Raw genomic sequence first — 27228 nt, 5'->3', positions numbered from 1 at the left:
CCAGACCTTCCACAGTACCGTGTTGCTGGCACGTACCGCTACCCAGGACTGTCAGCTCCCACATGGCAGCAAAATGTCTCCACCAAGGGAAACATGACAAGACCTGTCCTGAGCACAGCTGCCCAGATCCTCACAGCCATATTGTCCTTACCCCCTGTCCTCCCTCCTCCACTCTCCTTTCAGTGTCCTTGCCCCTCTACACATGGCCTCCCAACCACCACGGTGTCCTAACCCCTACAAACATAGCCTCCCAACCACCATGGTGTCCTCGCTGCTCCACACATGCCCTCCCAACCACTATTGTGTCCTAACCCCTACATACATGGCCTCCCAACCATCATGGTGGCCTGTCCTCATCACCCATACCCTCCCAGCCGTCATGGTTTCCTGTCCCCATCACACATGGCCTCCCAACCGCCATGGTGTCTTCTCCCCTCCACACATGGCCTCCCAACCACCATGGTGTCCTCGCTCGTCCACACATGGCCTCCCAACCGTCATGGTGTCCTGTCCCCTCCACACATGGCCTCCCAACCACCATGGTGTCCTAACCCTCCACACATGGCCTCCCAACCACCATGGTGTCCTAACCCTCCACACATAGCCTCCTAACCACCACGGTGTCCTCTCCCCTCCACACATGGCCTCCCAACCATCATGGCGTCCTCTCCCCTCCACACATGGCCTCCCAATTGCCACGGTGTCCTCTCCCCTCCACACATGGCCTCCCAGCCGCCATGGTGTCCTCACACACTCGTCTGCCCCTCTGCACACGCTTACCCTCCTTTCAAGCTCGCACTGCCACATAAGCCCACCTTTCCACACACGCTCGCCCGCCCTCTCCGCACACGCCTGCCCTCCGCACACGCTCGCCCCTCTGCACACACTAGCCTCGCCACACATGCCCGCCCCTCCGCACTCGCTCGCCGGCCCCCGTGGGGGCCACAGCCTGTCGGTAGGTAGGAGCTCAGCTTTGCCCAGGTCACTGTGGTAATCGGCTTATTTGCACTTGTACAGGAGCAGCATCGACAAATCTGGATGACGGTGTGCACGAAGGGAGTGGGGGGAACGGTATTGTATTCCCGATTTCTTTTCTTCTGATTTTTCTTCCTTTTCCACGGTTTCATTCATTGTGATTTGGGACATTTAGTTCTGTCCGCATCCGCCGTCTTCTGGGCCACCAGGAGTGAGCGGCCTTCTGCTGGGGCTTGTAGTGCAGGTGTCTGGCGGAGGGTCGTGCTCTGCCAGGTCAGATCCGACCTCTGATCTTTATTTTGGGTTTTTCTGGCCTTCTTCTCGTTGATTGGCTGTGATCCTCGTCTCTGATTGGTTCAGGTTCCCGCCACCACTTCAGCCAATGAGATGCTGTTGTTTCTGCTTCTTTTGTAGACGCTCCGGGGGTTTACGGATCCTTCTTCTCAGGGGACTCGTACATTACTCTTCCAAGGCAGACCTTTCCCAGGAGGTAGGAGAGGCTGGTGGCCGGGGGGCTGGGTGTGATTACTTTTACATCTTTCATCTTTGCTGCTTCTTACAGCCGGCCGGACTCCCCAGAAACCATAGAGCTGGAGCTGCGGACCACGTCTGCGGACGGCGCCATCCTGTGGCAGGGAATGGTAGGTGCAATTACTATGTCCTGATATGTGAGGCAACACAATTCAGGGGGTGTACTTAGTTATTCTGATGAGAGCCGTATCACATAACATAAGAACACCGGTGCTCACTTCTAGGATTACAGGATTTGAAGATTTTCATTCCGCGCTCTTCTGATAACGATTGTGTGATGCGTTTTGGTTTGTCAGAAGCCTCCGCCAGTCACCATCACACACAGGGTTTATCGGGGTCCCTAGGATATAGATCAGAGGTCTCCCCATAGCAACTACATCTGTACCAGATAAAGCCTAATTCATAGGGAGCCGTTCACACTGTATAATGTAAGACACAGAGCCGGGAACATAAAGATCCATCTATAGAGACGGCGTCTGCGGTGTGACCTCGGCTGTTTATTATCAGACATTACATACAGGTGACTGACACAATGTCAGAGCAATGATTGTAATACAGCCGCCTGTTCACACTGTGTATAATGTAAGACAGAGCCGGGAGCATAAAGATCCATCTATAGAGACGGTGTCTGCGGTGTGACCTCGGCTGTTTATTATCAGACATTAGATAGAGGTGACTGACACAATGTCAGAGCAATGATTGTAATACAGCCGCCTGTTCACACTGTGTATAATGTAAGACAGAGCCGGGAGCATAAAGATCCATCTATAGAGACGGCGTCTGCGGTGTGACCTCGGCTGTTTATTATCAGACATTAGATAGAGGTGACTGACACAATGTCAGAGCAGTGATTGTAATATAGCCGCCTGTTCACACTGTGTATAATGTAAGACAGAGCCGGGAGCATAAAGATCCATCTATAGAGACGGCGTCTGCGGTGTGACCTCGGCTGTTTATTATCAGACATTACATACAGGTGACTGACACAATGTCAGAGCAATGATTGTAATACAGCCGCCTGTTCACACTGTGTATAATGTAAGACAGAGCCGGGAGCATAAAGATCCATCTATAGAGACGGTGTCTGCGGTGTGACCTCGGCTGTTTATTATCAGACATTAGATAGAGGTGACTGACACAATGTCAGAGCAGTGATTGTAATACAGCCGCCTGTTCACACTGTATATAATGTAAGACACAGAGCCTAAAATACCAAGTAAATGTAATCTGTAACTTTAGGCCTTTTAGAGATCGTTGCATCTTCAACTTGCTTCACTGTTCACAATAACAGTAATTTGGACCAGGGGTGCCTGCCATGTGCCACCTTGCTCTGAGCCATCCCACCCTGTATCCTGCCATATGCCACCCTGCTCTGAGACCCTCACCCTGTGTCACCCCACACTGGGCCACCCTGCCCTGTGCCACCATGCTCTGGCCACCCCGCCTTGTGGCACCTAGCCCTGATCCGCCCTACACTGTGTGCCAACCCTGTGCCACCCAGCCCCATCCTGAGGAGCCATGCCTCGCACTGTTGGCCCGCCCTGAGCTGCCTCAGCCTGTGTGCCCACCCTCTGCGTCTGCGCCACCCTGAGTCTCCCCGACCTGTGTGCCCGCCCTCTGCGTGGTGTCCCACCCTGAGCCGCCCCGACCTGTGTGCCCGCCCCCTGCGTGGTGTCCCACCCTGAGCCGCCCCGACTTGTGTGCCTGCCCTCTGTGTGGTGCCCCACCCTGAGCCTCCCCAACCTGTGTGCCTGCCCTCTGTGTGCTCATTCTCTGCGTGGTTTCCCACCCTGAGTCGCGCCGACCTGTGTGCCCGCCCTCTGCATGGTACCCCACCCTGAGCCTCCCCACCTGTGTGCCCGCCCTCTGCGTGGTGCCCCACCCTGAGTTGCCCCGACTTGGGTGCCCGCCCTCTGCATGGTGCCCCACCATGAGCCTCCCCGACCTGTGTGCCCGCTCTGCGTGGTGCTCCACCCTGAGCCGCACCAACCTGTGTGCCCGTCCTGTGCCCACCGGTTGCCCATCATTACTTGTTTCTATGACAGGAGGAGAGAGAAGGAGGCGGCAGAGAGAGGGATTTCATCAGCCTGGGGCTGCGGCGTGGACACCTCGTCTTCAGGTGAGAGGACGCCCGTCTGTGGCTTCTGCATCTCGTGTCTTCATGTGACTCTAACCTTCCCTTTTACCCTCCACAGGTACCAGCTGGGCAGCGGCGAGGCCAACATCACCACCGAGGACCCCATCAATGACGGAGAATGGCACAAGATAACAGCTATCCGGTGAGGGGGCATCACTGCCCAGTCCTACGACTGTAGTATTAAGTGGATGTTCTCCATGTGTCTGCAGCCCCCTAAACTCATGTCCACAGTGACCCTCGTTCACATATGGGGTTGTTACTGTCATTTACACAAAGAAACAAAAAGCACCGTGTGTGAATGCTGCCTGGGAGCGGTGGGGGCATGGAGGTGACCCGGCCGACTGTGCTAATGGTGGCCCCATTAATAACGGCCTTTTTCTCGTCAGGGAGGGGAGGTTCGGCTCCATTTACATTGATGGAGAGGAAGTGATGACTGGACACTCGCCAGGCACAAATGTCATGGTGGACACGAGGAGCAAGGTCTACGTGGGTAAGTGAAACCTCTACGATCCCTGCAGGCTGCGGCCATGTCCCCAGTAGGCAGCGGGGGCTGCCCGTCCCGTTCCTTTTCTGGTCAATCTTCCTGTAAATGTCAGAATCTTCTCCAGATGCAGAAGACGCTGAACCGTGGACGTGGCTCTCGGCAGCATCCGGAGTGGACGGAAGACTTTCCAAAAAACGTAGTGTGGGGCATATCCGGATTGGGCCAGACCCCAAGTGTGAGGGGCCTGGCTCCCCGGGAACGTTTCTATGTGCAGGTGGTTTCAGGGTGGACCTGGGCTCTGAGCAGACAAAGTCTACGGTTAGCCATGTTCTCTGGCACCGACCGGGGCCATTATATGCCCCCCTCCTATCACCTCCCGTATCTGCAGAGGACCCACTTATGGCATTCCTCCAGTGAGGGGCTTCAGGCTGGATCTGCTGCCATCTAGGAGACCTCTGTTGTCTCCAGCACACGACCCATCTATGCTGCTGATATTGACAGGTCGGCTGTAGAACAGATGAGACTATGGAGGTCCAGTACTGATTAGTGACAGCCCTCACAAGGACAATGGGGGCTTCTCGTCCCACTTCGGGGTCCCCATCAATGTGTACTTAATGATATCAGAAAAATAGGGGGCCTCCCTGTACCAGACGAGTGCTCGGCGGGGTCTCCCTGTACCAGACGAGTGCTCGGCGGGGTCTCCCTGTACCAGACGAGTGCTCGGCGGGGTCTCCCTGTACCAGACGAGTGCTCGGCGGGGTCTCCCTGTACCAGACGAGTTCACGGCGGGGTCTCCCTGTACCGGACGAGTGCTCGGCGGGGCCTCCCTGTACCGGACGAGTGCTCGGCGGGGCCTCCCTGTACCGGACGAGTGCTCTGCGGGGCCTCCCTGTACCGGACGAGTGCTCGGCGGGGCCTCCCTGTACCGGACGAGTGCTCGGCGGGGCCTCCCTGTACCGGACGAGTGCTCGGCGGGGTCTCCCTGTACCGGACGAGTGCTCGGCGGGGTCTCCCTGTACCGGACAAGTGCTCGGCGGGGCCTCCCTGTACCGGACGAGTGCTCGGCGGGGCCTCCCTGTACCGGACGAGTGCTCGGCGGGGTCTCCCTGTACCGGACGAGTGCTCGGCGGGGCCTCCCTGTACCGGACGAGTGCTCGGCGGGGTCTCCCTGTACCGGACGAGTGCTCGGCGGGGTCTCCCTGTACCGGACGAGTGCTCGGCGGGGTCTCCCTGTACCGGACGAGTGCTCGGCGGGGTCTCCCTGTACCGGACGAGTGCTCGGCGGGGCCTCCCTGTACCGGACGAGTGCTCGGCGGGGTCTCCCTGTACCGGACGAGTGCTCGGCGGGGTCTCCCTGTACCGGACGAGTGCTCGGCGGGGTCTCCCTGTACCAGACGAGTGCTCGGCGGGGTCTCCCTGTACCAGATGAGTGCTTGGCGGGGTCTCCCTGTACCGGACCAGTGCTTGGTAGGGCCTCCCTGTTGCTGCCGAGCACCCGGTGGGGCCTCCTTGTGTTATATTTGTTCCCGCCGCACACTTTCTCGTGACACAGCAGCCCATTTCCTGACCTCTACCTTTTTCCAGGTGGTGCCCCCCACGTGAAGCTCACGACAGGAGGGAAGTTCTCCACTGGCATCACTGGATGCATCAAAAACTTGGTCCTGCTAAATGCCCAGCCACCGCGCCAGCCATCGCGCCAGCCCATAGACCTGAAGCACCAAGCAGAGGCCGCACACAACACCAGAGAGTGCCCGTCCTAGGTGAGGGCTCCCGAGAGCCAAAACTGGGGCAAGCAAGAGACTAGAGAGGAACCCAGACAGGACAGAGTCGGTGAAGTCTGAATAAACGGTGCTTCTGCTGCTACCAAACCCCCGCGGTGCTAAGGAGACGATTTGGACGGCACGTCTGTATTACCCATCTCTTTTTAATTATTTTTTTATTGTCAGATTTCATGTGTTTTACTCCCGGATGAAGGAAATTTGTATGTAATGAACCAGATGTTTGTTTTTTAAAAAGAATCCCTAACAAAAAAAAACAACTAACATCTCGATGTTGTGACGTCTGACACCCTGCCCCCCCCCGGATACATCCGACACCTGCCCCCCCGCCCCCCTGGTGACATCCGACACCTGCCCCCCCCCCCTGGAGACATCCGACCCCTGCCCCCCTCTGGAGACATCCGACACCCCGCCCCCCTGGAGACATCCGACAACCCGCCCCCTGGTGACGTCTGACACCGTTTCCCTGGAGACGTTTGACACCCCGCCCCACACAGTGCAGGAGTCGCCCACCTAGAAACACCCCATGTCCATCACATATGGCACATACATGGTCGTCACGTGGGTGGCTTATATAGCAGGCTACTTGTATGCCATCTCGTCATATGGTGGGCTCGTCGCGTGGCCGTCTCGTATCGCGGGCAGCTTGTCGTGTGGACATCTCATATCGCAGGCGGCTTGTCATGTGGCTAGCGTGTATCGCAAGCGGCTCTTTGTGTGGCTGGCTCGTATCACAGGCAGCTCGTCTTGTGGCTAGCTCATATCGCGGGCGGCTCTTTGGCTAGCTCGTATCGCAGGTGGCTTGCCTTGTGAGTAGCTCGTATCGCGGGCTGCTCGTCGTGTGACTAGCTCTTATCGCGGGCAGCTCATCGTGTGGCTAGCTCATATCGCAGGCTGCTCGTCGTGTGGCTAGCTCTTATAGCGGGTGGCTCATTGTGTGGATAGCTCATATCGCGGGCGGCTCGTCTTGTGGCTAGCTCATATCGCGGGCAGCTCGTCTTGTGGCTAGCTCGTATCGCGGGCGGCTCGTGTGGCTAGCTCGTATCGCAGGCTGCTCGTCGTGTGACTAGCTCTTATAGCGGGTGGCTCATTGTGTGGCTAGCTCATATTGCGGGCGGCTCGTCTTGTGGCTAGCTCATATCGCGGGCAGCTCGTCTTGTGGCTAGCTCGTATCGCGGGCAGCTCGTCTTGTGGCTAGCTCGTATCGCGGGCGGCTCGTGTGGCTAGCTCGTATCGCAGGCTGCTCGTCGTGTGACTAGCTCTTATAGCGGGCGGCTCATCTTGTGGCTAGCTCGTATCACGGGCAGCTCATCGTGTGGCTAGCTTGTAGCGCGGGCGGCTCATTGTATGGCTAGCTCCTATCGCGGGCGTCTCTTTGTGAGGCCAACTCGTATCGCGGGTGACTCGTGTGGCTAGCTCATATCGCGAGTGACTCGTCGTGTGGCCATCTCGTCCCGCCAGCTCCCAGACACCTCTCCGTGTATTTATTGTAGGGCGGGGAGGTCCTTTATTCCCCATCCCCCCCGGGGTCTCCTCAGGGCTTGTTACATTAGTGGTCACCAGTTCACCAGGAAGGTGAGGGGCGCTCAGGTCCACGGTTCCAGGTAAATCTTCATCATTCCTCTCTGCCTGTTTCTGGGGGTCTCTCTATATCTGGGGTTGTGGACAGAAGACAGTACATTGTCGCAGAATCTGTGCTTTATCCAGCGGCCCCCGCCCTGACGTGCACAAATGTGCGGACCCTCTCCGAGTGGGAGTGAGTCCTATTGGCCTGCAGGGTGTGGCGGGCACCAGTCCTGCCCTAGCCGTGGAAGTGTTTGTGTGATGGTCTGGTCACTCGAGTCCCTGCTCGCTGAATAGAGGCATCGGGCATCTCATGTGAACTCATCGGATCAGTATTCAGCCGCTGTACAGCACATTTCAGGAATCTCTTACATGGCGCGTGGTCCTCGTACGTCAGCCCCCCAGGGTCTAAGCCTGTGTCGTTCCTGCCAGCATGAGACCAAAGCTGCGAGCATCAGAACCAGCAGATGAGCTGTACAGCTCCACCATGTGCTGCGGTACAGGTGCTATCAGGGGTCTGTACCTCTCAGGGGGCACAACCCGTCATGTCGTCCTGTTACATCACAACTAACCAATAAAACAGATTTTGGAACGTGGCGTTGTCGTGTCTGAGAGCGGCCGTAATCAAAAGGAGAGTCCTGGAACATAAATCAGAAGTGTGTAATGTACAAGAAGCGAGTAAATAGAGGGGCACAGCTGGTGAGGGTGCCCAGGGCAAGGCGGCTGAGGGCGCATGAGGTGAGGCGGGTGAGGGCGTCTAGTGCGAGGAGGACGTCCAGGGTGGGGGCATCTGGTGCGAGGCGGACGAGGGTGTCTGGGGCGAGGCCTTCAGCGAGATCGTCCATGATATAGGGGGCAGCATGAGTGTCGAAGGCATGGCCTACAGCAAGAGTATCCATGCCATAGGGTACAGCGAGAGCATCTGGGGCATGGCATGCAGTAAGAGTCCATGATACAGGGTGCAGCGAGAGAATCCAAGGCACAGTCTGCAGCGAGAGCGTCCATGACATGAAATGCAGTCCCTGGACTCTCTAGCCATTCTTCATGTAGATCTGTCCCCACACCGTCAGTGACGTCACGGCCCCTGCCCCGCAGTGGCCCCCATAGGTGAGAAACTCACCGGCTCTGTAGGGACTGTGTCCTGAGGGGTGACTTTACAGGGTCGCACCTTGTCCTGTAAGATGCAGCTGCGAGTGCAGAGGTGACAGGAGGCGCAGAACGAGTTGCAGCAGGGAATGAACCTGCAGACGCCGACTCTCCAGAGGAACCAGCCCGGAGACCAGCAACACCAGAACAAGAGAGCGACGCCGACCACGAAGCCCAGGATGATGTACAGGTAGTGGAAGGAGGCATAGGATCTCCGCTCTGCAAGATAGATGTGTAAGTCACTGGCTGCAATCATCCCTCACAAAGCAGTGCATAGCAGTGGTAGAGCGGCTAACACCGAAAGGGTCCCTTACACCTGGTCTCATCCACCGGCCTGGCGTGGCACAATGGATGACATCTCGGAGCAGGAGACATGAGGTCGGATTAAAGGGGGCCCCCAATCTACAAAACAGAGGTCACAGAACAACCAAGAGGAATTCGGCATCCAACCGACAGGTGATCTGTGTGTGGATCGCCTGTAGTGTGTGGGATGTGATGATTCTTGTAGCCCAAGCGGGGGGGGATGCCTGTATGTGGGGTGTGATGATTCTTGCAGCCCATGGGGACACTGGATGCCATGGTTCCTGTAATCCCTGGATTTGCCTATAGTGTTTGGGATGTCAGGGTTTTTGTGGTCCCCAAGGACACCTGTAGTGTTTGGTATGCGATGGTTCTTGTAGCACCTGGGGACGCCTGTAGTGTTTGGGGAGTGATGGTTCTTATAGCCCCTGGGGATGACTAAAGTATTTGGGGATGCCTGTAGTGTTTGATGGGGGGGTGACTGTTCTTTTATCCCTGTAGTGTTTGGAGGAGTGACTAGTTTTGTAGTCCCTGGGGACGCCTGGATGATTGTTTGGGGGCTTTAACTGTTCTTGTAGTCCCCATTGACGCCTGTAATGTTTTGGATGGTAACTGTTCTTTTAATGTTAGTATTTAGGGGGTGACTGTTCTTGTAGTGTTTAGTGGGGGGTGACTGTTCTTGTTGTCCCCAGGGACACCTGTAGTGTTAGGGAGATGACTGTTCTTACTATTCTTGTGGTCCCTGGGGATGGCTGTAGCGCTTGGGGGTTACTGTTCTTGTAGTGTTTGGGGGTGACTGTTCTGGTAGTCACCTGTAGTGTTTAGGGGGTAACTGTTCTTTTAGTCCCTGGGTACGCCTGTAGTTTGTGGGTGATGGTTCGTGTAGTCCACGGTTATGCTTGTAGAGTTTAGGGGGGCGACAGTTCTTGTAGTTCCCTGGGATGCCTGTAGTGTTTGGGGGGGGAGTGACTGTACATGTGGTGTTTAGGGGAAGGGGACTGTTCTTGTAGTCCCTGGTGACTTCTATAGTGTTTATGGGGTAACTGTTCTTTTAGTCCCTGACTACGCCTATAGTTTGTGGGTGACAGTTTGTGTAGTCCCGGTTATGCCTGTAGAGTTTAGGGGGCGACAGTTCGTGTAGTTCCCTGGGATGCCTGTAGCATTTTGGGGGGTGACTGTACATGTAGGTTTAGGGGAAGGGGACTGTTCTTGTAGTCTCCGGTGACGTCTGTAGTGTTTATGGGGTAACTGTTCTTTTAGTCCCTGACTATGCCTGTAGTTTGTGGGTGACAGTTTGTGTAGTCCCGGTTATGCCTGTAGAGTTTAAGAGGTGACAGTTCTTGTAGTTCTCTGGCCTGTAGCGTTTGGGGGGTAACTTTTCTTTTAATGTTAGTGTTTGAGGGGTGACTGTTCTTGTAGTGTTTGTGGGGTGAGTGCTCTTGTAGTGTTTACGGGGGTAACTGTTCTTGTTGTTCCCTTGGACACCTCTACTGTTTGAGGGGGGGTGACTACAAGAGTCCCTGGGGACTACAAGAACAGTGTTTGGGAGATGACTTTTCTTGTAGATCCCTTGGACACCTGTAGTGTTTGGGGGGTGACTGTACATGTAGTGTTTGGAGGGTGACTGTTCTTGTAGTCCCCGGGGACACTTTTAGTGCTTGGTGTGTGACTGTTCTTGTAGATCCCTTGGACTGTAGTGTTTGGGGGGTAACTGTTCTTTTAATGTTAGTGTTTGAGGGGTGACTGTTCTTGTTGTCCCTAGAGACACCTGTAGGGTTTGGGGGGATGACTGTTCTTGTAGTTCCCTGGGACATCTGTAGTGTTTCAGGGGGTGACTGTTCTTTTAATGTTATTGTTTTGGGGGTGACCGTTTGTGAAGTCCCTGATGACGTCTTTAGGGTTTATGGTGTAACGTTTAGTTCTTGGGTACGCCTGTAGTTTGTGGGTGATGGTTTGTGTAGTCCATGGTTATGCCTGTAGAGTTTAGGTGGCGACAGTTCTTGTAGTTCCCTGGGATGCCTGCAGTATTTGGGGGGTGACTGTTTTTTAATGTTAGTGTTTAAGGCCGACTGTTCTTGTAGTGTTTTATGTGTGACTGATCATGTAGTTCCCTGGGACACCTGTAGTGTTTGGGGGGTAACTTCTTTTAATGTTAGTGTTTGGGGGGTGTGACTGATTGTAGTGAAATATGTATAGGTATGAATGTATGATTAGCAGTAATTTAAAATCTGTCCTGAGACTGCAGGTCTCACAGCATATGTTATCCTGAGAAGGCAGTCTCCTGTCTCCAATCTCGCCAGGGGGCCTTGCTAAGAACCTGGAAGGGGAAACATTTCACACCTTCTGGCTCTTTTGAAGAGAGAAGTACATTACAGCCTGACACTATCTATCTATGAGAAACCTTACACAAAGAGTTTCAGAGAAAATAATATATTGATTGGTGGAGTGGCCATGGTCCAGTCACAAACCAGCAATTATAATATTAACCTGAGAGGCTGGTCTAGAAATTTGACCTCCAGGTTCACTCTATAAAATAGGCCTTTACACAACGAAAGATGTTCGCATGTGGGGGAAGCTGGAAAGCTGATGTGAGCCATTCCATATTTCTCCCTCCCCACAGGGACAGAGAATCAGAATGCAAAGTTTGATATTTCTGTAAGTTTTATCCCTTTATGTTATCACTGTTTTTGCATATTTGTATGTCACTTTTTATTCCCATATTTTTATACCCTTTTTATTGTAAGCATTGTACCTTTTCTACTAAAGCTTAAAACTTTAATAAGTCTGAACCTTGTATGCTCTAAAAGAATCCACAGCCTTAAAGTGTGATCCTTATGATTGGCAGACAGTAGTAGTAATATTTCCAGGACTCATCGCCCATGTGTTCGGTGAGTGGTGGCAGCGTGTATGAGCGTGGTGTGTGGACTGTGTCAGGGTGTGATTTATGCTCCCATTACAGCATAGGACAGAGGTTGAATTCCTGGAGTCAGCAGAGTTTAACCATGAACTATCCCACAATCAGAGGTCTGAGCAGATGGGGGCGCTCAGCGAGTTCACCGAAGTCTTCACAGGGGAGCCTGGGAGGACTCACTTAGCAACTCACCATGTGGACACTGGTACTAATCCCCCAGTACGGGAGTCTGCATACCGGGTGTCGGCAGAGGTGAAGGCACACATGAGGGAACAGGTAGAGGAGATGCTGAACCTCAAGGTAATACAAAAATCCCAGAGTGCCTAGGCCTCGCCTGTGGTTCTTTTTCCAAAAAAAGACTGTACTACAAGGTTCTGTGTAGACTACAGGAAATTAAATCTAACTACATGTGAGGTCTACCACATGCCGAGGATAGATGAGCTGTTAGAGCAGCTAGCTAAAGCATCATACCTCACCATCATGGACCTAAGTAGGGGATACTGGCAGATACCCCTGACCAAGGAAGCTCAGGAGAGGTCTGCCTTTATAATGCCATTTGGGCTGTTTGAGTTCCTGGTGATGCCATTTGGTAAGAGGAATGCCGCTGCCACGTTCTAGAGGTTGGTCAATCACTTATTGGAAGGATGTGATGATTTTGCCATTGCTTATCTCGATGATATAGCCATTTTTAGTAATTCTTGGGAGGAACACCTTGTACATCTTTCTCAGGTGTTGCAAAGGCTTAAAACTGCAGGTCTTACTGTTAAGCCAGGGATGTGTCAGGTAGCCATACGGGACGTACAATACCTAGGTCACCGAGTGGGTGAGGACTGCTAAAACCTGAGCCAGGGAAGGTAGAAGTCATTACAGCCTGGCCCACCCCACGAACCAAGAAGCAGGTACTGTCCTTAATGGGTACAGCTGGCTACTATAGGAGGTTTGTACCAAACTACAGTGCTCTAGCCAAACCGTTAACTGATCTGACCAGGAGGAAGCTTCCTAAAATTGTCTCCTGGAGTCCTCAGTGTGAGGAATCATTTTCTGCCCTAAAGTCAGCATTGGTTAGTTCACCCATCCTTCAGGCCCCAGATTTCACTCGCAGGTTTGTAGTGCAGACAGATGCCAGCACCTATGGGCTAGGTGCAGTTCTCAGCCAGGTGAACCAACAAGGTGAGGAGCACCCAATTCTTTACCTAAGCAGGAAACTCCTGCCCAGAGAAGTGGCTTATGCCACCATTGAAAATGAATGTTTAGCAATTGTGTGGGCTCTGCAGAAGCTGCAACCATACCTCTATGGGCGCAACTTCACCGTGATCACAGATCATAACCCATTGAGTTGGCTCAAGAGTAGTTGGGGACAACGGGAAATTGCTTAGATGGAGTCTGATATTACAGCAATATGATTTCACAATTCAATGTAAGAAGGGAGTTGATCACAGCAATGCTGATGGCCTATCTCGCCAAGGCAGTGCGGAACCAGATACACGCTCGGGAGCTGACCTGTAAGTCAACCCCCATGCACGTTCATAAGGAGGGAGCTGTAGTGAAATACGTGTAGGTATGAGTGTATGACTAGCAGTAATTTAACATCTGTCCTGAGACTGCAGGGGTCACAGCATATGTTATCCTGAGAAGGCAGTCTCCTGTCTCCAATCTCACCAGGGGGTCTTGCTAAGAACCAGGAAGGGGAAGTGTTTCATACCTTATGGCTCTTTTGAAGAGAGATGTCAATTACAGCCTGACACTGTCTATCTGTGAGGAACATTACGCAATGAGTTTCAGAGAAAATAATATATTTGGTGGAGTGGTCATGGTCCAATCACAAACCAGCAATTATAATATTAACCCGAGGGACTGGTCTAGAAATTTGGCCTCCAGGTTGACTCTATAAATTAGGCCTTTACACAAAGAAAGATGTTCACATGTGGGCGAAGCCTGGAAAGCTGATGTGAGCCATTCTATATTTCTCCCTCTCCCAGGGACAGAGAATCAGAATGCAAAGTTCGATATTTCTGTAAGTTTTTATCCCTTTATTTTATAACAGTTTTGCATATTTGTATGTCACTTTTTATTCCCATATTTTTATACCCTTTTTATTGTAAGCATTGAACCTTTTCTATTAAAGCTTAAAACTTTAATAAGTCTGAACCTTGTATGTTCTAAAGAATCCATAGCCTTAAAGTGTGTGATCCTTATGATTTTCAGACAGTAGTAGTAATATTTCCAAGACTCATCGCCCGTGCGTTCGGTGATTGGTGGCAGCGTGAATGAGCGGGGTGTGCGGATTGTGTTGGGGGTGATTTATGCTCCAATTAAAGGATAGGACAGAGGTTGAGTTCTGGACTGAGAGAGCTAGATTAACCCTTGCAGGCGCAACCCCAAGTAACGTGCTGAGAAGCGGGTACGTGACACTGATCTTGTAGTTCCCTGGGACGCCTGTAGTGTGTTGGGGGTTACTGTTCTTGTAGTTCCTTAGGACGCCTGTAGTGTTTGGGGGGGTGACTGTTCTTTTAATTTTAGTGTGGTGAAATATGTGTATATGTGTGTAGAGACATACTGTATGTTTAAGGTTATATGTGTGGCTAGTGATAATGTAACATCTGTCCTGAAGGCAGGTCTCACCCAGGTGTTAATGTGTATTTTCCTGAGAGAAGCAGACTTCTATCTCCAAATCTCACCAGGGGGACTAGCTAGGAGCAAAAAGAAAGGGAACATTTGACACCTCCTAGCTCTTGGAAGAGAGATGTCAATTACGGTCTGATAGTATCTCTGTGAGAACATACACAAAGGATCTCAAGTGTTATGACCCCAATGGCGAGGGTCTCAGAGGAACAAGTAAGTCTGCGACGTACAAAAATCCAGCTCATAGGGCAGTGGTAACTGGGTTGACCATATAACTACTCCTAACGCCAACACTAGAAGTAGCCGGGGAACATGCCTACGTTGGTCGCTAGATGTCTCGCGCCAGCCGGAGGACTAACTACCCCTAGAAGAGGAAAACAAAGACCTCTCTTGCCTCCAGAGAATAGACCCCAAAAGTCGGATACAAGCCCCCCACAAATAATAACGGTGAGGTAAGAGGAAATGACAAACACAGAGATGAACTAGGTTTAGCAAAGAGAGGCCCACTTACTAATAGCAGAATGTAGTAAGATAACTTATATGGTCAACAAAAACCCTAACAAAATTCCACACTGGAGATACAAGAACCCCCGAACCATCTAACGGCCCGGGGGGAGAACTCCAGCCTCCCTAGAGCTTCCAGCAAGGTTAGGATACAGATTATGTACAAGCTGGACAAAAATGCAAACAAAAACAAATAGCAAAAAGCAAGAAAGCAGACTTAGCTTAATTTAGCAGGAACCAGGATCAGTAGACAAGAGCACAACAGATTAGCTCTGATTACAACATTGCCAGGCATTGAACTGAAGGTCCAGGGAGCTTATATAGCAACACCCCTGACCTAACGACCCAGGTGAGCATACAAGGGATGAATGACATACCCAGAGTCAAATCACTAGTAACCACTAGAGGGAGCCAAAAGGTAAATTCACAACACTCAAGAGAAAATAATATATTCATTGGTAGCGCGGCCATGGTCCAATCGAAAAACAAGCAATTAAGATATTAACCTGAGGGGCTGGTCTAGAAATATGACCTCCATACCAAAGCTGTAAATTAGACTTGTATACCTAGAATCGTGTTCACATAATGGGGGCAGCCGAGCTGGTGTGATCCAATCTACATTCATCCTACCCTCAGGGAGCAGAAAGCAGACTACCAAGTTAGATGATTTCTGTAAGTTTTCTCCTGTTATACTGTTTTGCATAAATTGTATGTCTTTTTATTATCATATTTTTATACCTTTTTCTTACTGTAAGCACAAAACCTTTTTGTATTAAAGTATAAAACTTTAACAAGTTGAACCTTGAATGTTCTAAAAGTATCCATAGCCTAAGGTGTGTGAGCCTTATGAGTTGTAGACATTATTAGTATTAATATTTCCGGGACTCATCGCCCGTGTATTTGGTGAGTGGTGGCAGCGTGTATGAGCGGGTGTGTGGCCTGGGTCAGTGTGTGATTTATGCTCCCATTACAGCATAGGACAGAGGTTGAATGCTGGACTGAGAGAGGGGAGATAGATTAACCCTTGCAGGCGCAACCCCGTGACGAATTAGTGACACCACGGAGTAAGGGATCCGTGACAGCTAGTGTTTGAGGGGTAACTGTTCGTGTAGTGTTTTGTTGTGACTGTTCTTGCAGTTCCCTGGGACACCTGTAGTGTTTAGGGGTAACTGTTCTTTTAATGTTAGTGTTTGGGGTGTGTGACTGATCTTGTAGTTCCCTGGGACGCCTGTAGTGTGTAGGGGGTTACTGTTCTTTCAGTCCCCGGGGACACCTGTAGGGGGGGTGACTGTTCTTTTAGCCCCTGACGACACCTGCAGTGTTTGGGGGTGACTGTTCTCCGGGAACACCTGTATTGCTTAGGGGGTGAATGTTCTTGTAGTCCCCGGCAACACCTGTAATGTTTGAGGGGGTGACCGCTCTTGTAGTCCCCAGCCACACCTGTAGTGTTTGGGGGGGTGACTGTTCTTGTAGGCCCCGGCAACATCTGTAATGTTTGAGGGGGTGACCGCTCTTGTAGTCCCCAGTGACACCTGTAGTGTTTAGGGGGGTGACTGTTCTTGTCATGTTTTGTGGGTTTTTGTAGTTCCCTGGGATGCCTGTAGTGTTTGGGGGGTAACTGTTTTAACGTTATTGTTAGATGGTGACTGTTCTTTTAGTGTTTGGGGGGTGACTGTTCTTGTACTGTTTTGGGTGTGACTGTTCTTGTAGTTTCCTGGGATGCCTGTAGTGTTTAGGGGGTAACTGTTCTTTTAATGTTAGTGTTTGGGGGGTGTGACTGATCTTGCAGTCCCCGGGGACACCTGTAGTGTGTAGCGGGGGTGACTGTTCTTGTAGCCCCCGACAACACCTGCAGTGTTTGGGGGGTGACTGTTCTTCTGGTCTCCAGGAACACCTGTACTGCTTGGGGGGGTGACTAATCTTGTAGTATTTAGGGGGGTGTGACTGTTTTTGTAGTTCCCTGGGACACCTATACTGTTTGGGGGGGAATAACTGTTCTTTTAATGTTAGTGTTTGGGGGGGTGACTGTTCTTGTAGTGTTTTGGGGGTGACTTTTTGTAGTTCCCTGGGATGCCTGTAGTGTTTAGGGGGTAACTGTTCTTTTAATATTAGTGTTTGTTCTTGTAGTGTTTGGGTGGTGACTATTCTTGTAGTGTTTAGGGGGGGTGACTATTCTTGTAGTGTTTTGGGGGTGACAATTGTTGTAGTTCCCTGGGACGCCTATACTGTTTGAGGGAGGAACTGTTCTTTTAATGTTAGTGTTTTTCTGGGGTGGCTGTTCTTGGAGTTCCCTGGGATGCTTGCAGTGTGTAGGGCGTTACTGTTCTTATAGTGCCCAGGGACGCCTGTAGTGTTTTGTGGGGGTGAATGTTCTTGTAGTTCCCTGGGACGTCTATACTGTTTGGGGAAGGGGGGGGTAACTGTTCTTTAAATGTTAGTGTTTGGGGGGGTGACTGTTCTTGTAGTGTTTTGGGGGTAACTGTTTTTTGTAGTTCCCTGGGATGCCTGTAGTGTTTAGGGGGTAACTGTTCTTTTAATATTAGTGTTTGTTCTTGTAGTGTTTGGGTGGTGACTATTCTTGTAGTGTTTAGGGGGGGGTGACTATTCTTGTAGTGTTTTGGGGGTGACAATTGTTGTAGTTCCCTGGGACGCCTATACTGTTTGAGGGAGGAACTGTTCTTTTAATGTTAGTGTTTTTCTGGGGTGGCTGTTCTTGGAGTTCCCTGGGATGCTTGCAGTGTGTAGGGCGTTACTGTTCTTATAGTGCCCAGGGACGCCTGTAGTGTTTTGTGGGGGTGAATGTTCTTGTAGTTCCCTGGGACGTCTATACTGTTTGGGGAAGGGGGGGTAACTGTTCTTTAAATGTTAGTGTTTGGGGGGGTGACTGTTCTTGTAGTGTTTTGGGGGTAACTGTTTTTTGTAGTTCCCTGGGATGCCTGTAGTGTTTAGGGGGTAACTGTTCTTTTAATATTAGTGTTTGTTCTTGTAGTGTTTGGGTGGTGACTATTCTTGTAGTGTTTAGGGGGGGTGACTATTCTTGTAGTGTTTTGGGGGTGACAATTGTTGTAGTTCCCTGGGACGCCTATACTGTTTGAGGGAGGAACTGTTCTTTTAATGTTAGTGTTTTTCTGGGGTGGCTGTTCTTGGAGTTCCCTGGGATGCTTGCAGTGTGTAGGGCGTTACTGTTCTTATAGTGCCCAGGGACGCCTGTAGTGTTTTGTGGGGGTGAATGTTCTTGTAGTTCCCTGGGACGTCTATACTGTTTGGGGAAGGGGGGGGTAACTGTTCTTTAAATGTTAGTGTTTGGGGGGGTGACTGTTCTTGTAGTGTTTTGGGGGTAACTGTTTTTTGTAGTTCCCTGGGATGCCTGTAGTGTTTAGGGGGTAACTGTTCTTTTAATATTAGTGTTTGTTCTTGTAGTGTTTGGGTGGTGACTATTCTTGTAGTGTTTAGGGGGGGGTGACTATTCTTGTAGTGTTTTGGGGGTGACAATTGTTGTAGTTCCCTGGGACGCCTATACTGTTTGAGGGAGGAACTGTTCTTTTAATGTTAGTGTTTTTCTGGGGTGGCTGTTCTTGGAGTTCCCTGGGATGCTTGCAGTGTGTAGGGCGTTACTGTTCTTGTAGTGCCCAGGGACACCTGTAGTGTTTTGTGGGGGTGAATGTTCTTGTAGTTCCCTGGGACGTCTATACTGTTTGGGGAAGGGGGGGTAACTGTTCTTTAAATGTTAGTGTTTGGGGGGGTGACTGTTCTTGTAGTGTTTTGGGGGTAACTGTTTTTTGTAGTTCCCTGGGATGCCTGTAGTGTTTAGGGGGTAACTGTTCTTTTAATATTAGTGTTTGTTCTTGTAGTGTTTGGGTGGTGACAGTTCTTGTAGTTCCCTGGGACGTCTATACTGTTTGGAGGAGGAACTGTTCCTTTAATGTTAGTGTTTGGGTGGTGGCTGTTCTTGGAGTTCCCAGGGACACTTGCAGTGTGTAGGGCGTTAAGGTACCTTCACACTAAGCGACGCTGCAGCGATACAGACAACGATGCCGATCGCTGCAGCGTCGCTGTTTAGTCGTTGTGTGGTCGCTGGGGAGCTGTCACACAGACGGCTCTCCAGCGACCAACAATGCCGAAGTCCCCTGGTAACCAGGGTAAACATCGGGTTACTAAGCGCAGGGCCGCGCTTAGTAACCCGATGTTTACCCTGGTTACCATTGTAAAAGTAAAAAAAAAAAAAAAACACATACTCACATTCCGGTGCCCGGCGTCCGCTTCCCTGCACTCCTCCTGCATCCTGTGTCAGCGCCGAACATCTCCGGCATCTCCCACAGAGCAGAGCGGTGACGTCACCGCTCTGCTTTACGGCCGGCACTTACACAGGATGCAGGAGGAGTGCAGGAAGCGGACGCCGGGCACCGGAATGTGAGTGTTTTTTTTTTTTTTTTTACTTTTACAATGGTAACCAGGGTAAACATCGGGTTACTAAGCGCGGCCCTGCGCTTAGTAACCCGATGTTTACCCTGGTTACCAGTGAAGGCATCGCTGGATTGGTGTCACACACCGATTCAGCGATGTCAGCGGGAGATCCAGCGACGAAATAAAGTTCTGGACTTTCAGCAACGACCAGCGATCTCACAGCGGGATCCTGATCGCTGCTGCGTGTCAAACACAACGATATCGCTAGCCAGGACGCTGCAACGTCACGGATCGCTATCGTTGTAAAGTCGCTTAGTGTGAAGGTACCTTTACTGTTCTTGTAGTCCCCAGGAACACCTGTAGTGTTTTTGAGAAGGGGTGACTGTTCTTGAAGTCCCTGGGGACACCTGTAGTGTTTGGGGGTGGGGGGTGTGACTGTTCTTGTAGTCCTCTGCAACACCTGTAGTGTTTGGGGGGGGTGACTGTTCTTGTAGTAGTTTTAGGAAGGGGTGACTGCTTATAGTCCCTGGGGACACCTGCAGTGTTTGCCCACGATTCAGCGGACCCTCAGTAAATGTCATGTACCTAAGCTGGAGCCGTGAGGTTGGACAACTTCTGGAACAAGCGGCTTCTGGTTGGCCTCATTCCCACAGGTGAGATTTCCCACCAGCAACTGCAGATCTGGTACAGAAGTCGTGCCAGGGTTTTTGGCTTCAGCCGGAGTTCTGGTGCCGATGGTACCTGCCAAACAATCATACACATGAGGAACAGTGGGGGTCCGATCCGTTAACGGGGGAACATTTTTCTCTGTTTTTTTCTCTGAGGTGATCAGCGCCAATCACAACACATGCAGGAGACATTAGGGACCCCCGTCCTTCCTCCTCAAGAACAAGGCTGGTCAGAGTAGAGACATGAGGGACCCCCGTTCTTCCTCCTCAGAACCCGTCTGGTCAGAGCAGAGACATGAGGGACCCCCATCCATCCTCAGATCCCGGCAGTGTGCCACCACTGATCCCCCCAGTCAGACAGAGCGCTCACCTGGGCCGCCGCTTCTGTCGGTGGAGACGCAGTTGGCCGGGGGGCCGCTGGCCTGATCGCTGCCGTCTCCACAGTTATCGATGCCCTGCGGGTCACACACCAGGCTGTCTGGGACACATTTACCATTGTGGCAGGAGAAATACGGCTCCGACCGGCACTCCGAGGCGTTGAAGCCTGGAAAAGACCAAGACGTTAGCGGTGTGACTGCCGCCATGTCACCGGCGCTCCTGGGGTCAGTAACGATCCAGACATGTAACCGAGGAGGAACCTGCGACAACTGCACTCACCTACTCGGAAGGAGGTGAAGTCCCCCACAAAGTCCACTCTGGGCTGCTGCCCGCGGGTCACCAGGCGCAGAGTCAGGTGGGCTCCGGTGGACAGGACGGGCCTGGGGATCGTTTTACCACAGAGTGGGAAGCCCAACGGCTCTGCATGGAGGTCTCTGCCGTCGTAGAACTGGATGTAGGAACCGGCATTACAGGGGTCACTGTGGGCTCCTGGGGGCCGCGGGGTGTCCAGGGAGGGTGAAGCGCGGGCGCTGCCATTGGACATCCGCAGGAGGCTGTACACCAGGAAGAAGCGGAACTGGAACTGGACCTTGTCCTTCAGGGTGGCCGCCCGCATGGTCACGTGGCAGTCGGTGCCCATAGCCACAAAGTAGTATTTCCGAGAGTCGGCGTGTGAGCGGACGATCATCCCATCTCCCCCGACGGTCTGTCCGCAGAAGTCCACCATGCTGACTGCAGAGGGACAGGACGCAGCGGTTATCACATGTATATGGCGGCAGAGAGCGCCCCCACTGCGAAGAATCTAATGGCGACCCCCGGACCACCCTCACACTCAGGCCATGTGCACACTTTGCGGTGTGCTCTGCAGGTTTATCCCGCAGCGGAATTGATAAATCTGCAGGGCAAAACCGCTGCGGTTATCCCTGCAGATTTATCGCGGTTTGTTCCGCGGTTTCCGCTGCGGGATTACTCCTATACTATTGATGCTGCATATGCAGCAATATGCAGCATCAATAGTAATGATAAAAATAATACTCACCCTCTGATGTCCGGATCTCCTCGGCGCTGTACTCGGCGCTCCGGTTCCAAAGATGCTGTGCCGAGAAGGACCTTCGTGACGTCATGGTCATGTGACCGCGACGTCACCGCAGGTCCTGCTCGCACACCAACCCTGATACCGGACAACCGCGGGCAGCGCTGAGAGGTGAGTATAACATCATTTTTTATTTTAATTCTTTTTTTTTTACACTATTTTATGGTTCCCAGGGCCTGGAGGAGAGTCTCCTCTCCTCCACCCCGGGTACCACCCGCACATTATCCGCTTACTTCCCGCAACGTGGGCACAGCCCCATGCAGGAAGTAAGCGGTTCAATGCATTTCTATGGGTGCAGAATCGCTGCGATTCTGCACAAAGAAGTGACATGCTGCGGGTTGTAAACCGCTGCGTTTCTGCGCGGTTTTTCCCGCAGCATGTGCACTGCGGTTTGCGGTTTCCATAGGTTTACATGGTAATATAAACGCTATGGAAACTGCTGCGGACCCGCAGCATCAAAATCGCCGCGGATCCGCGGTAAAACCCGCACAGTGTGAACATGGCCTCAGGCTCCAACTGGCGGCTTCTGACTGCAGGTTGTCACGCCAGAGTCACGGGGAAAGCATGGGGGTTCCTGCACTGCACAACCCGCGCCGCAGCGTCCGGCCCAGCACCGACACACTGTAACAGACCCCGCAGCTGTGCAGGACGAGTCTCTGAGGAAGAGGCCGAGTTTTCCACCCAGAATAGAGGGAGGTGTGCCGCCGCCATGACGGGTGAAGAAACGAGCCATGTGCAGCACGCCATCGGGCAGGTGACGCCTCGCCCTTTACCCCAGCGTCATCGCGGCCTCCGGAGCATTTCCAGCCTGTTTCTGGGCGGCCGCGAATCTGGGGAGAAAAAAGGCCGAAGTGTAGAAACCACGAAGCCTAACAATGGAGGAGAGGAGCCGGACGCTGGAGGAGGGGAGCCGAACACTGGAAGCAAAGAGCCGATCGCTGGAGGAGAGGAGCCAGACCCTGGAAGCAATGAGCCGGACTCTGGAGGAGAGGAGACAGAGTGGAGGGAAGGAGCTGGAGGAGAGGAGCCGGACACTGGAGGAGGGGAGCTGGATGCTGGAGGAGGGGAGCCAGATGCTGGAGGAGAGGAGCTGGATGCTGGAGGAGAGGAGCTGAAAGCAAGGAGTCGGTCGCTGGTGGAGGGGAGCCGGAGGATGGAGGAGAGGAGCTGGAGAAGAGGAGACGGAGAATGGAGGTGAGGAGAGGAGCCAGAGAATAGAGGAGAGGAGCCGATCGCTCAAAGCGAGGAGCTAGAGAATGGTGGAGAGGAGCCAGACGCTGAAGGAGGGGAGGAGCGGGTCGCTGGAAGAGAGGAGCTGGAGAATGGAGGTGAGGAGCCAGACACTGGAGGAGAGGAGCCGGTCGCTGAAGGAGAGGAGCCGGATTCTAGAAGCGAAAAGCCGGAGAATGGAGGAGAGGAGCCGGACTATGTAAGCGAGGAGCCAGAGAATGAAGGAGAGAAGCCAGATGCTGGAAGCAAGGAGCTGGAGAATGAAGGAGAGGAGCCAGACGCCGGAAGTGAGGACCAGAGAATGGAGGAGAGGAGCTGGACAATGGAAGCGAGGAGAATGAAGGAGAGGAGCCGGACGCTGGAAGTGAGGAGCCGGACGCTGGAGGAGAGGAGCCGGACGCTGGAGGAGAGGAGCCGGAGGCTGGAAGTGAGGAGCCAGAGAATGGAGGAGAAGAGCCGGATGATGGAAGCGAGGAGCCAGACAATGGAGGAGAGGAACTGGACAATGGAAGCGAGGAGAATGAAGGAGAGGAGCCTGACGCTGGAAGTGAGGAACCGGATGCTGGAGGAGAGGAGCCGGAGGCTGGAAGTGAGGAGCCAGAGAATGGAGGAGAGGAACCGACAGGGACGATAAAGGACACGAGGACAGAAGACTGGGGCAAGACGTTGCATCAATGCTGCAGGATTAGTGTGCCACGGGGCAAGCAGAAGTCGACTGCGGCTCGTGGCCCCAGCTCCGCTCTGGACATATCGCCCTTCTGTGGATCGGCCCCCGGCTCAAGGACGGCCTCATGGTCCAGGCTGATGGTCGGGGCCTGTTCACACACCCAGCGCCGGCTTCTCGTCCACCATTGGTTTTTCTGTCCGCTTTCCTCCGTTTTTCAGTCATTTTTCTATTCCATTTCATAAATCGTCCATGAGATAAAAATGTCGTCGTCATCGGCTCCCGAAACATGAAAAAAGGCAGTAATATTAAAGGAAATGTGAATCCGCCATTTACTGCAGCTGTGTGAGCGCGCCCCAACAATGCTGCCGACCTCAGCCGGACGTGGGATACAATGATCGGGCATCTTACACGAAGTATGTCTGATCCTCTGTCCCCATGGGAGATCAGCAGCCGCCCACCGCTGCGATGTGTGCAGGAACATCGGGCAGCCGAAGCAGCTCTCCTCACCGCAGCTCCAATGTTCCGAGCCGCCGCGCCTCTCCTTTACACACAATTAGGATTTTTGTTGGTACCGTGTCTCGTTCCTCCTCCCCTCGCATGGACATCTTGTGGAGCAGTGAGGACAAGCAGACACGCTGCTGGCAAATCTCAGGAAGACGCAGATAGTCATGATGATTGTCAGCAGCAAATCAGCCAGGATGGAATAAATCCCTTATTGCAACACTAGGAGGCGATGCTGAGTGTCTGCAGACCTCTCTGTCCACATATAACCCGGGTCTGCATGGCCTCACATAAACCATAAAGGGACCAACACGGCCCAGCTGCAACCGGGACTCCCCCAATAGGGCCCGGTCTATAGCGGGGACCCACACTATGGGGCCCAGCCGATCCCGGGGACCCACCAAGTAGGGTCCGGCCAATACCAGAGGTGATCACAATATAGTCCGGCCGATACCAGGGACCCACACAGTAGGGTCCGGCCAATACCTGGGACCATCACAATACGATCTGGCTGATACTAGGGTGTGGTGACACTAGGGTCAGCGGGCAACTCTATCCGCTAGCTGAAACTGCCTGGACTAGGGATTGTCCCACCGAACGTCCGCTCTCTCTTTAATGTGGGCATAATGCTACTCAGACAACACAGGGTGAGGGTGTCACGTACCCGCTTCTCAGCATGTGACTGGGGGTTGTGTCTGCAAGGGTTAATCTATCTCCCCACTCTCAGTCCAGCATTCAACCTCTGTTCTATGCTGTAATAGGAGCATAAATCACACACCGGCCCAGGCCACACACCCACTCATACACGCTGCTACCACTCACCGAATACACGGGCGATGAGTCCCGGAAGTATTACTACTACTGTCTGCCAATCATAAGGATCACACACTTTAAGGCTATGGATTCTTTAGAGCATACAAGGATCAGACTTATTAAAGTTTTAAGCTTTAATAGGAAAGGTACAGTGCTTACAATAAAAGGGTATAAAAATATGGGAATAAAAGGTGACATACAAATATGCAAAACAGTTATAAAACTAAAGGGAGAAAACTTACAGAAATATTGAAATTTGCAGTCCTGTACTGTCCCTGGGGGGGGGGGGGGAATATGGTTTGGCTCACATCAGCTTTCCAGGCTTCCCCCACATGTGAACATCTTCATCTTTGTGTGTAGGCCTAATTTATAGAGTCGACCTGGAGGTCAAATTTCTAGACCAGCCTCTCAGGTTAATATTCTAATCCTTAGTTTGTGACTGGATGCCAGCTATTTACCAATGAATGCATTATTTCTTTTGAACACTCTTTGTGTAATATTTCTTTCTCAGCGTAAATATACCGTGTCTCTGCAATTGGCTTGTCTGTTCAAAGGACTAAGAAGGTGTGAAGTTTCCTGATACCTCCTCTGCGCATTTCACAGGTGGGGTAGTGACCCTGGGAGCTCTGAAGTCACAGCTGCTGTTATCCCAGCGAGTCAGCAGAAGGGTGAGACTAAGGCCGGGGACACACTTAACGTATAAAAAAACGGTCCGTTTTTCACGGCCGAGAATCGCACAAATGTTTAAAAAACAGTGATCCGTGTGCAGTGCGAGGATGCGATTTCCTCGCATCAAATGATCCGTGTGACATCCGTATGCCGAGTTTTTCTCGCAAGCTTGCAAAACCGACATCTAATGGATTTATGTGCTCAAATGTTCGGGAAAACATATATACAGTGTATATATATATATATATATATATATAATATATATATATAATGTCATTGAGACACATATATATATATTCTGTATTTATATTTAATTCAGCGCGATATCTGTGAAAAGCCGGTAATTCAATTGCCGGCTTCACATTTCTCCTGCCTAAACCCGACAGGATATGAGACATGGTTTACATACAGTAAACCATCTCATATCCCCCTTTTTTTTGCATATTCCACACTACTAATGTTAGTAGTGTGTATGTGCAAAATTTGGCCGCTGTAGCTGCTCAAATAAAGGGTTAAATGGCGGAAAAAAATGGCGTGGGCTCCCGCGCAATTTTCTCCGCCAGAGTAGTAAAGCCAGTGACTGAGGGCAGATATTAATAGCCAGGAGAGGGTCCATGGTTATTGGCCCCCCCTGGCTACAAACATCTGCCCCCAGCCACCCCAGAAAAGGCACATCTGGAAGATGCGCCTATTCTGGCACTTGGCCACTCTCTTCCCACTCCCTGTAGTGGTGGGATATGGGGTAATGAAGGGTTAATGCCACCTTGCTATTGTAAGGTGACATTAAGCCAGATTAATAATGGAGAGGCGTCAATTATGACACCTATCCATTATTAATCCAATTGTCTGAAAGGGTTAAAAAACACACACATGATTCAAAAGTATTTTAATGAAATAAACACACAGGTTGTTTTAATATTTTATTGCTCTCTCAATCCATTTTAAGACCCTCGCTTGGCAAAATAATAAACCCACAAAATACATACCCTCAGATGAACCGTCACGTCCCACGAGGTAATCCATCTGAAGGGGTTAAAATATTTTACAAGCAGGAGCCCTGCTAATGCAGCTGTGCTCGTGCCTGTAAGCCCCAGCGAATGAAGGAAATGTAGGTCAATGACCTATAGTTACCTTCAGTCGCGGTGATGCGCCCCCTGCAGGTTGTCCTCATATGAGCTCGAGCGTGGGAAAAAGTTCCCAGGCTGCAGTTCATGAGGACATCCACCAGAGGGCGCATCACCGCAACTCAATGTAAGTATAGATCACTCAGCTTTCCTTTCAGCACCCGGGGATTACAGACACGAGCGAGTGCATTAGCGCAGCTCATGGCTGTAAAATAATTAACCCCTTCAGATGGATTACCTCGTTGGACGTGAAAGATCATCGGAAGGTATGTATCTTGTGCGTTAATTATTTTGCCAAGCGAAGGTCTTCTGATGGATTGAGAGAACAATAAAATACTAAAACAACCGCTGTGTTTATTTCATTAAAATCATTTTTAATAATGTGTGTGTGTCTTTTTTAACCCTTTCAGACAATTGGATTAATAATGGATAGGTGTCATAATTGACGCCTCTCCATTATTAATCTGGCTTAATGTCACCTTACAATAGCAAGGTGGCATTAACCCTTCATTACCCCATATCCCACCGCTACAGGGAGTGGGAAGAGAGTGGCCAAGTGCCAGAATAGGCGCATCTTCCAGATGTGCCTTTTCTGGGGTGGCTGGGGGCAGATGTTTGTAGCCACGGGGGGGGGCCAATAACCATGGACCCTCTCCTGGCTATTAATATCTGCCCTCAGTCACTGGCTTTACTACTCTGGCGGAGAAAATTGCGCGGGAGCCCACGCCAA

General features: G+C 51.7%; 2 protein-coding genes across 9 annotated transcripts in view; one reads left to right on the top strand and one right to left on the bottom strand.

Moving 5' to 3' along the window:
- Positions 1 to 6257, top strand: part of HSPG2 (heparan sulfate proteoglycan 2) — a 237714-nt gene extending 231457 nt beyond the window's left edge. For all 5 annotated transcript variants that reach the window (XM_077260474.1, XM_077260476.1, XM_077260475.1 and 2 more), the window contains 7 exons: positions 1018 to 1071; positions 1390 to 1465; positions 1538 to 1616; positions 3552 to 3625; positions 3702 to 3785; positions 4030 to 4133; positions 5712 to 6257. In XM_077260474.1, the coding sequence (XP_077116589.1) occupies positions 1018 to 1071; positions 1390 to 1465; positions 1538 to 1616; positions 3552 to 3625; positions 3702 to 3785; positions 4030 to 4133; positions 5712 to 5887 (647 nt within the window). In that variant the 3' untranslated portion in view covers positions 5888 to 6257. The remainder of the gene's footprint in view (positions 1 to 1017; positions 1072 to 1389; positions 1466 to 1537; positions 1617 to 3551; positions 3626 to 3701; positions 3786 to 4029; positions 4134 to 5711) is intronic.
- Positions 6258 to 7904: 1647 nt separating this feature from the next.
- The window catches only part of LDLRAD2 (low density lipoprotein receptor class A domain containing 2), a 34834-nt gene continuing 15510 nt past the window's right edge, over positions 7905 to 27228 (bottom strand). For 2 of the 4 annotated variants that reach the window (XM_077260482.1, XM_077260484.1), the window contains exons 2-5: positions 20681 to 21133; positions 20394 to 20567; positions 19941 to 20096; positions 7905 to 8833 (exon numbers count right to left, since the gene is read on the bottom strand). In XM_077260482.1, coding sequence (XP_077116597.1) covers positions 8544 to 8833; positions 19941 to 20096; positions 20394 to 20567; positions 20681 to 21133 — 1073 coding nt within the window. In that variant the 3' untranslated portion in view covers positions 7905 to 8543. Of the gene's footprint in view, positions 8834 to 19940; positions 20097 to 20393; positions 20568 to 20680; positions 21134 to 21440; positions 21854 to 22267; positions 22945 to 27228 lie in introns of those variants that run through there. The other 2 variants (XM_077260485.1, XM_077260483.1) reach the window with 2 other exon arrangements.

The sequence above is a fragment of the Ranitomeya variabilis genome, chromosome 4, assembly GCF_051348905.1.
Source record: "Ranitomeya variabilis isolate aRanVar5 chromosome 4, aRanVar5.hap1, whole genome shotgun sequence".
Taxonomy (NCBI): domain Eukaryota; kingdom Metazoa; phylum Chordata; class Amphibia; order Anura; family Dendrobatidae; genus Ranitomeya; species Ranitomeya variabilis.
This window is presented reverse-complemented; position numbering and strand designations above follow the sequence as displayed.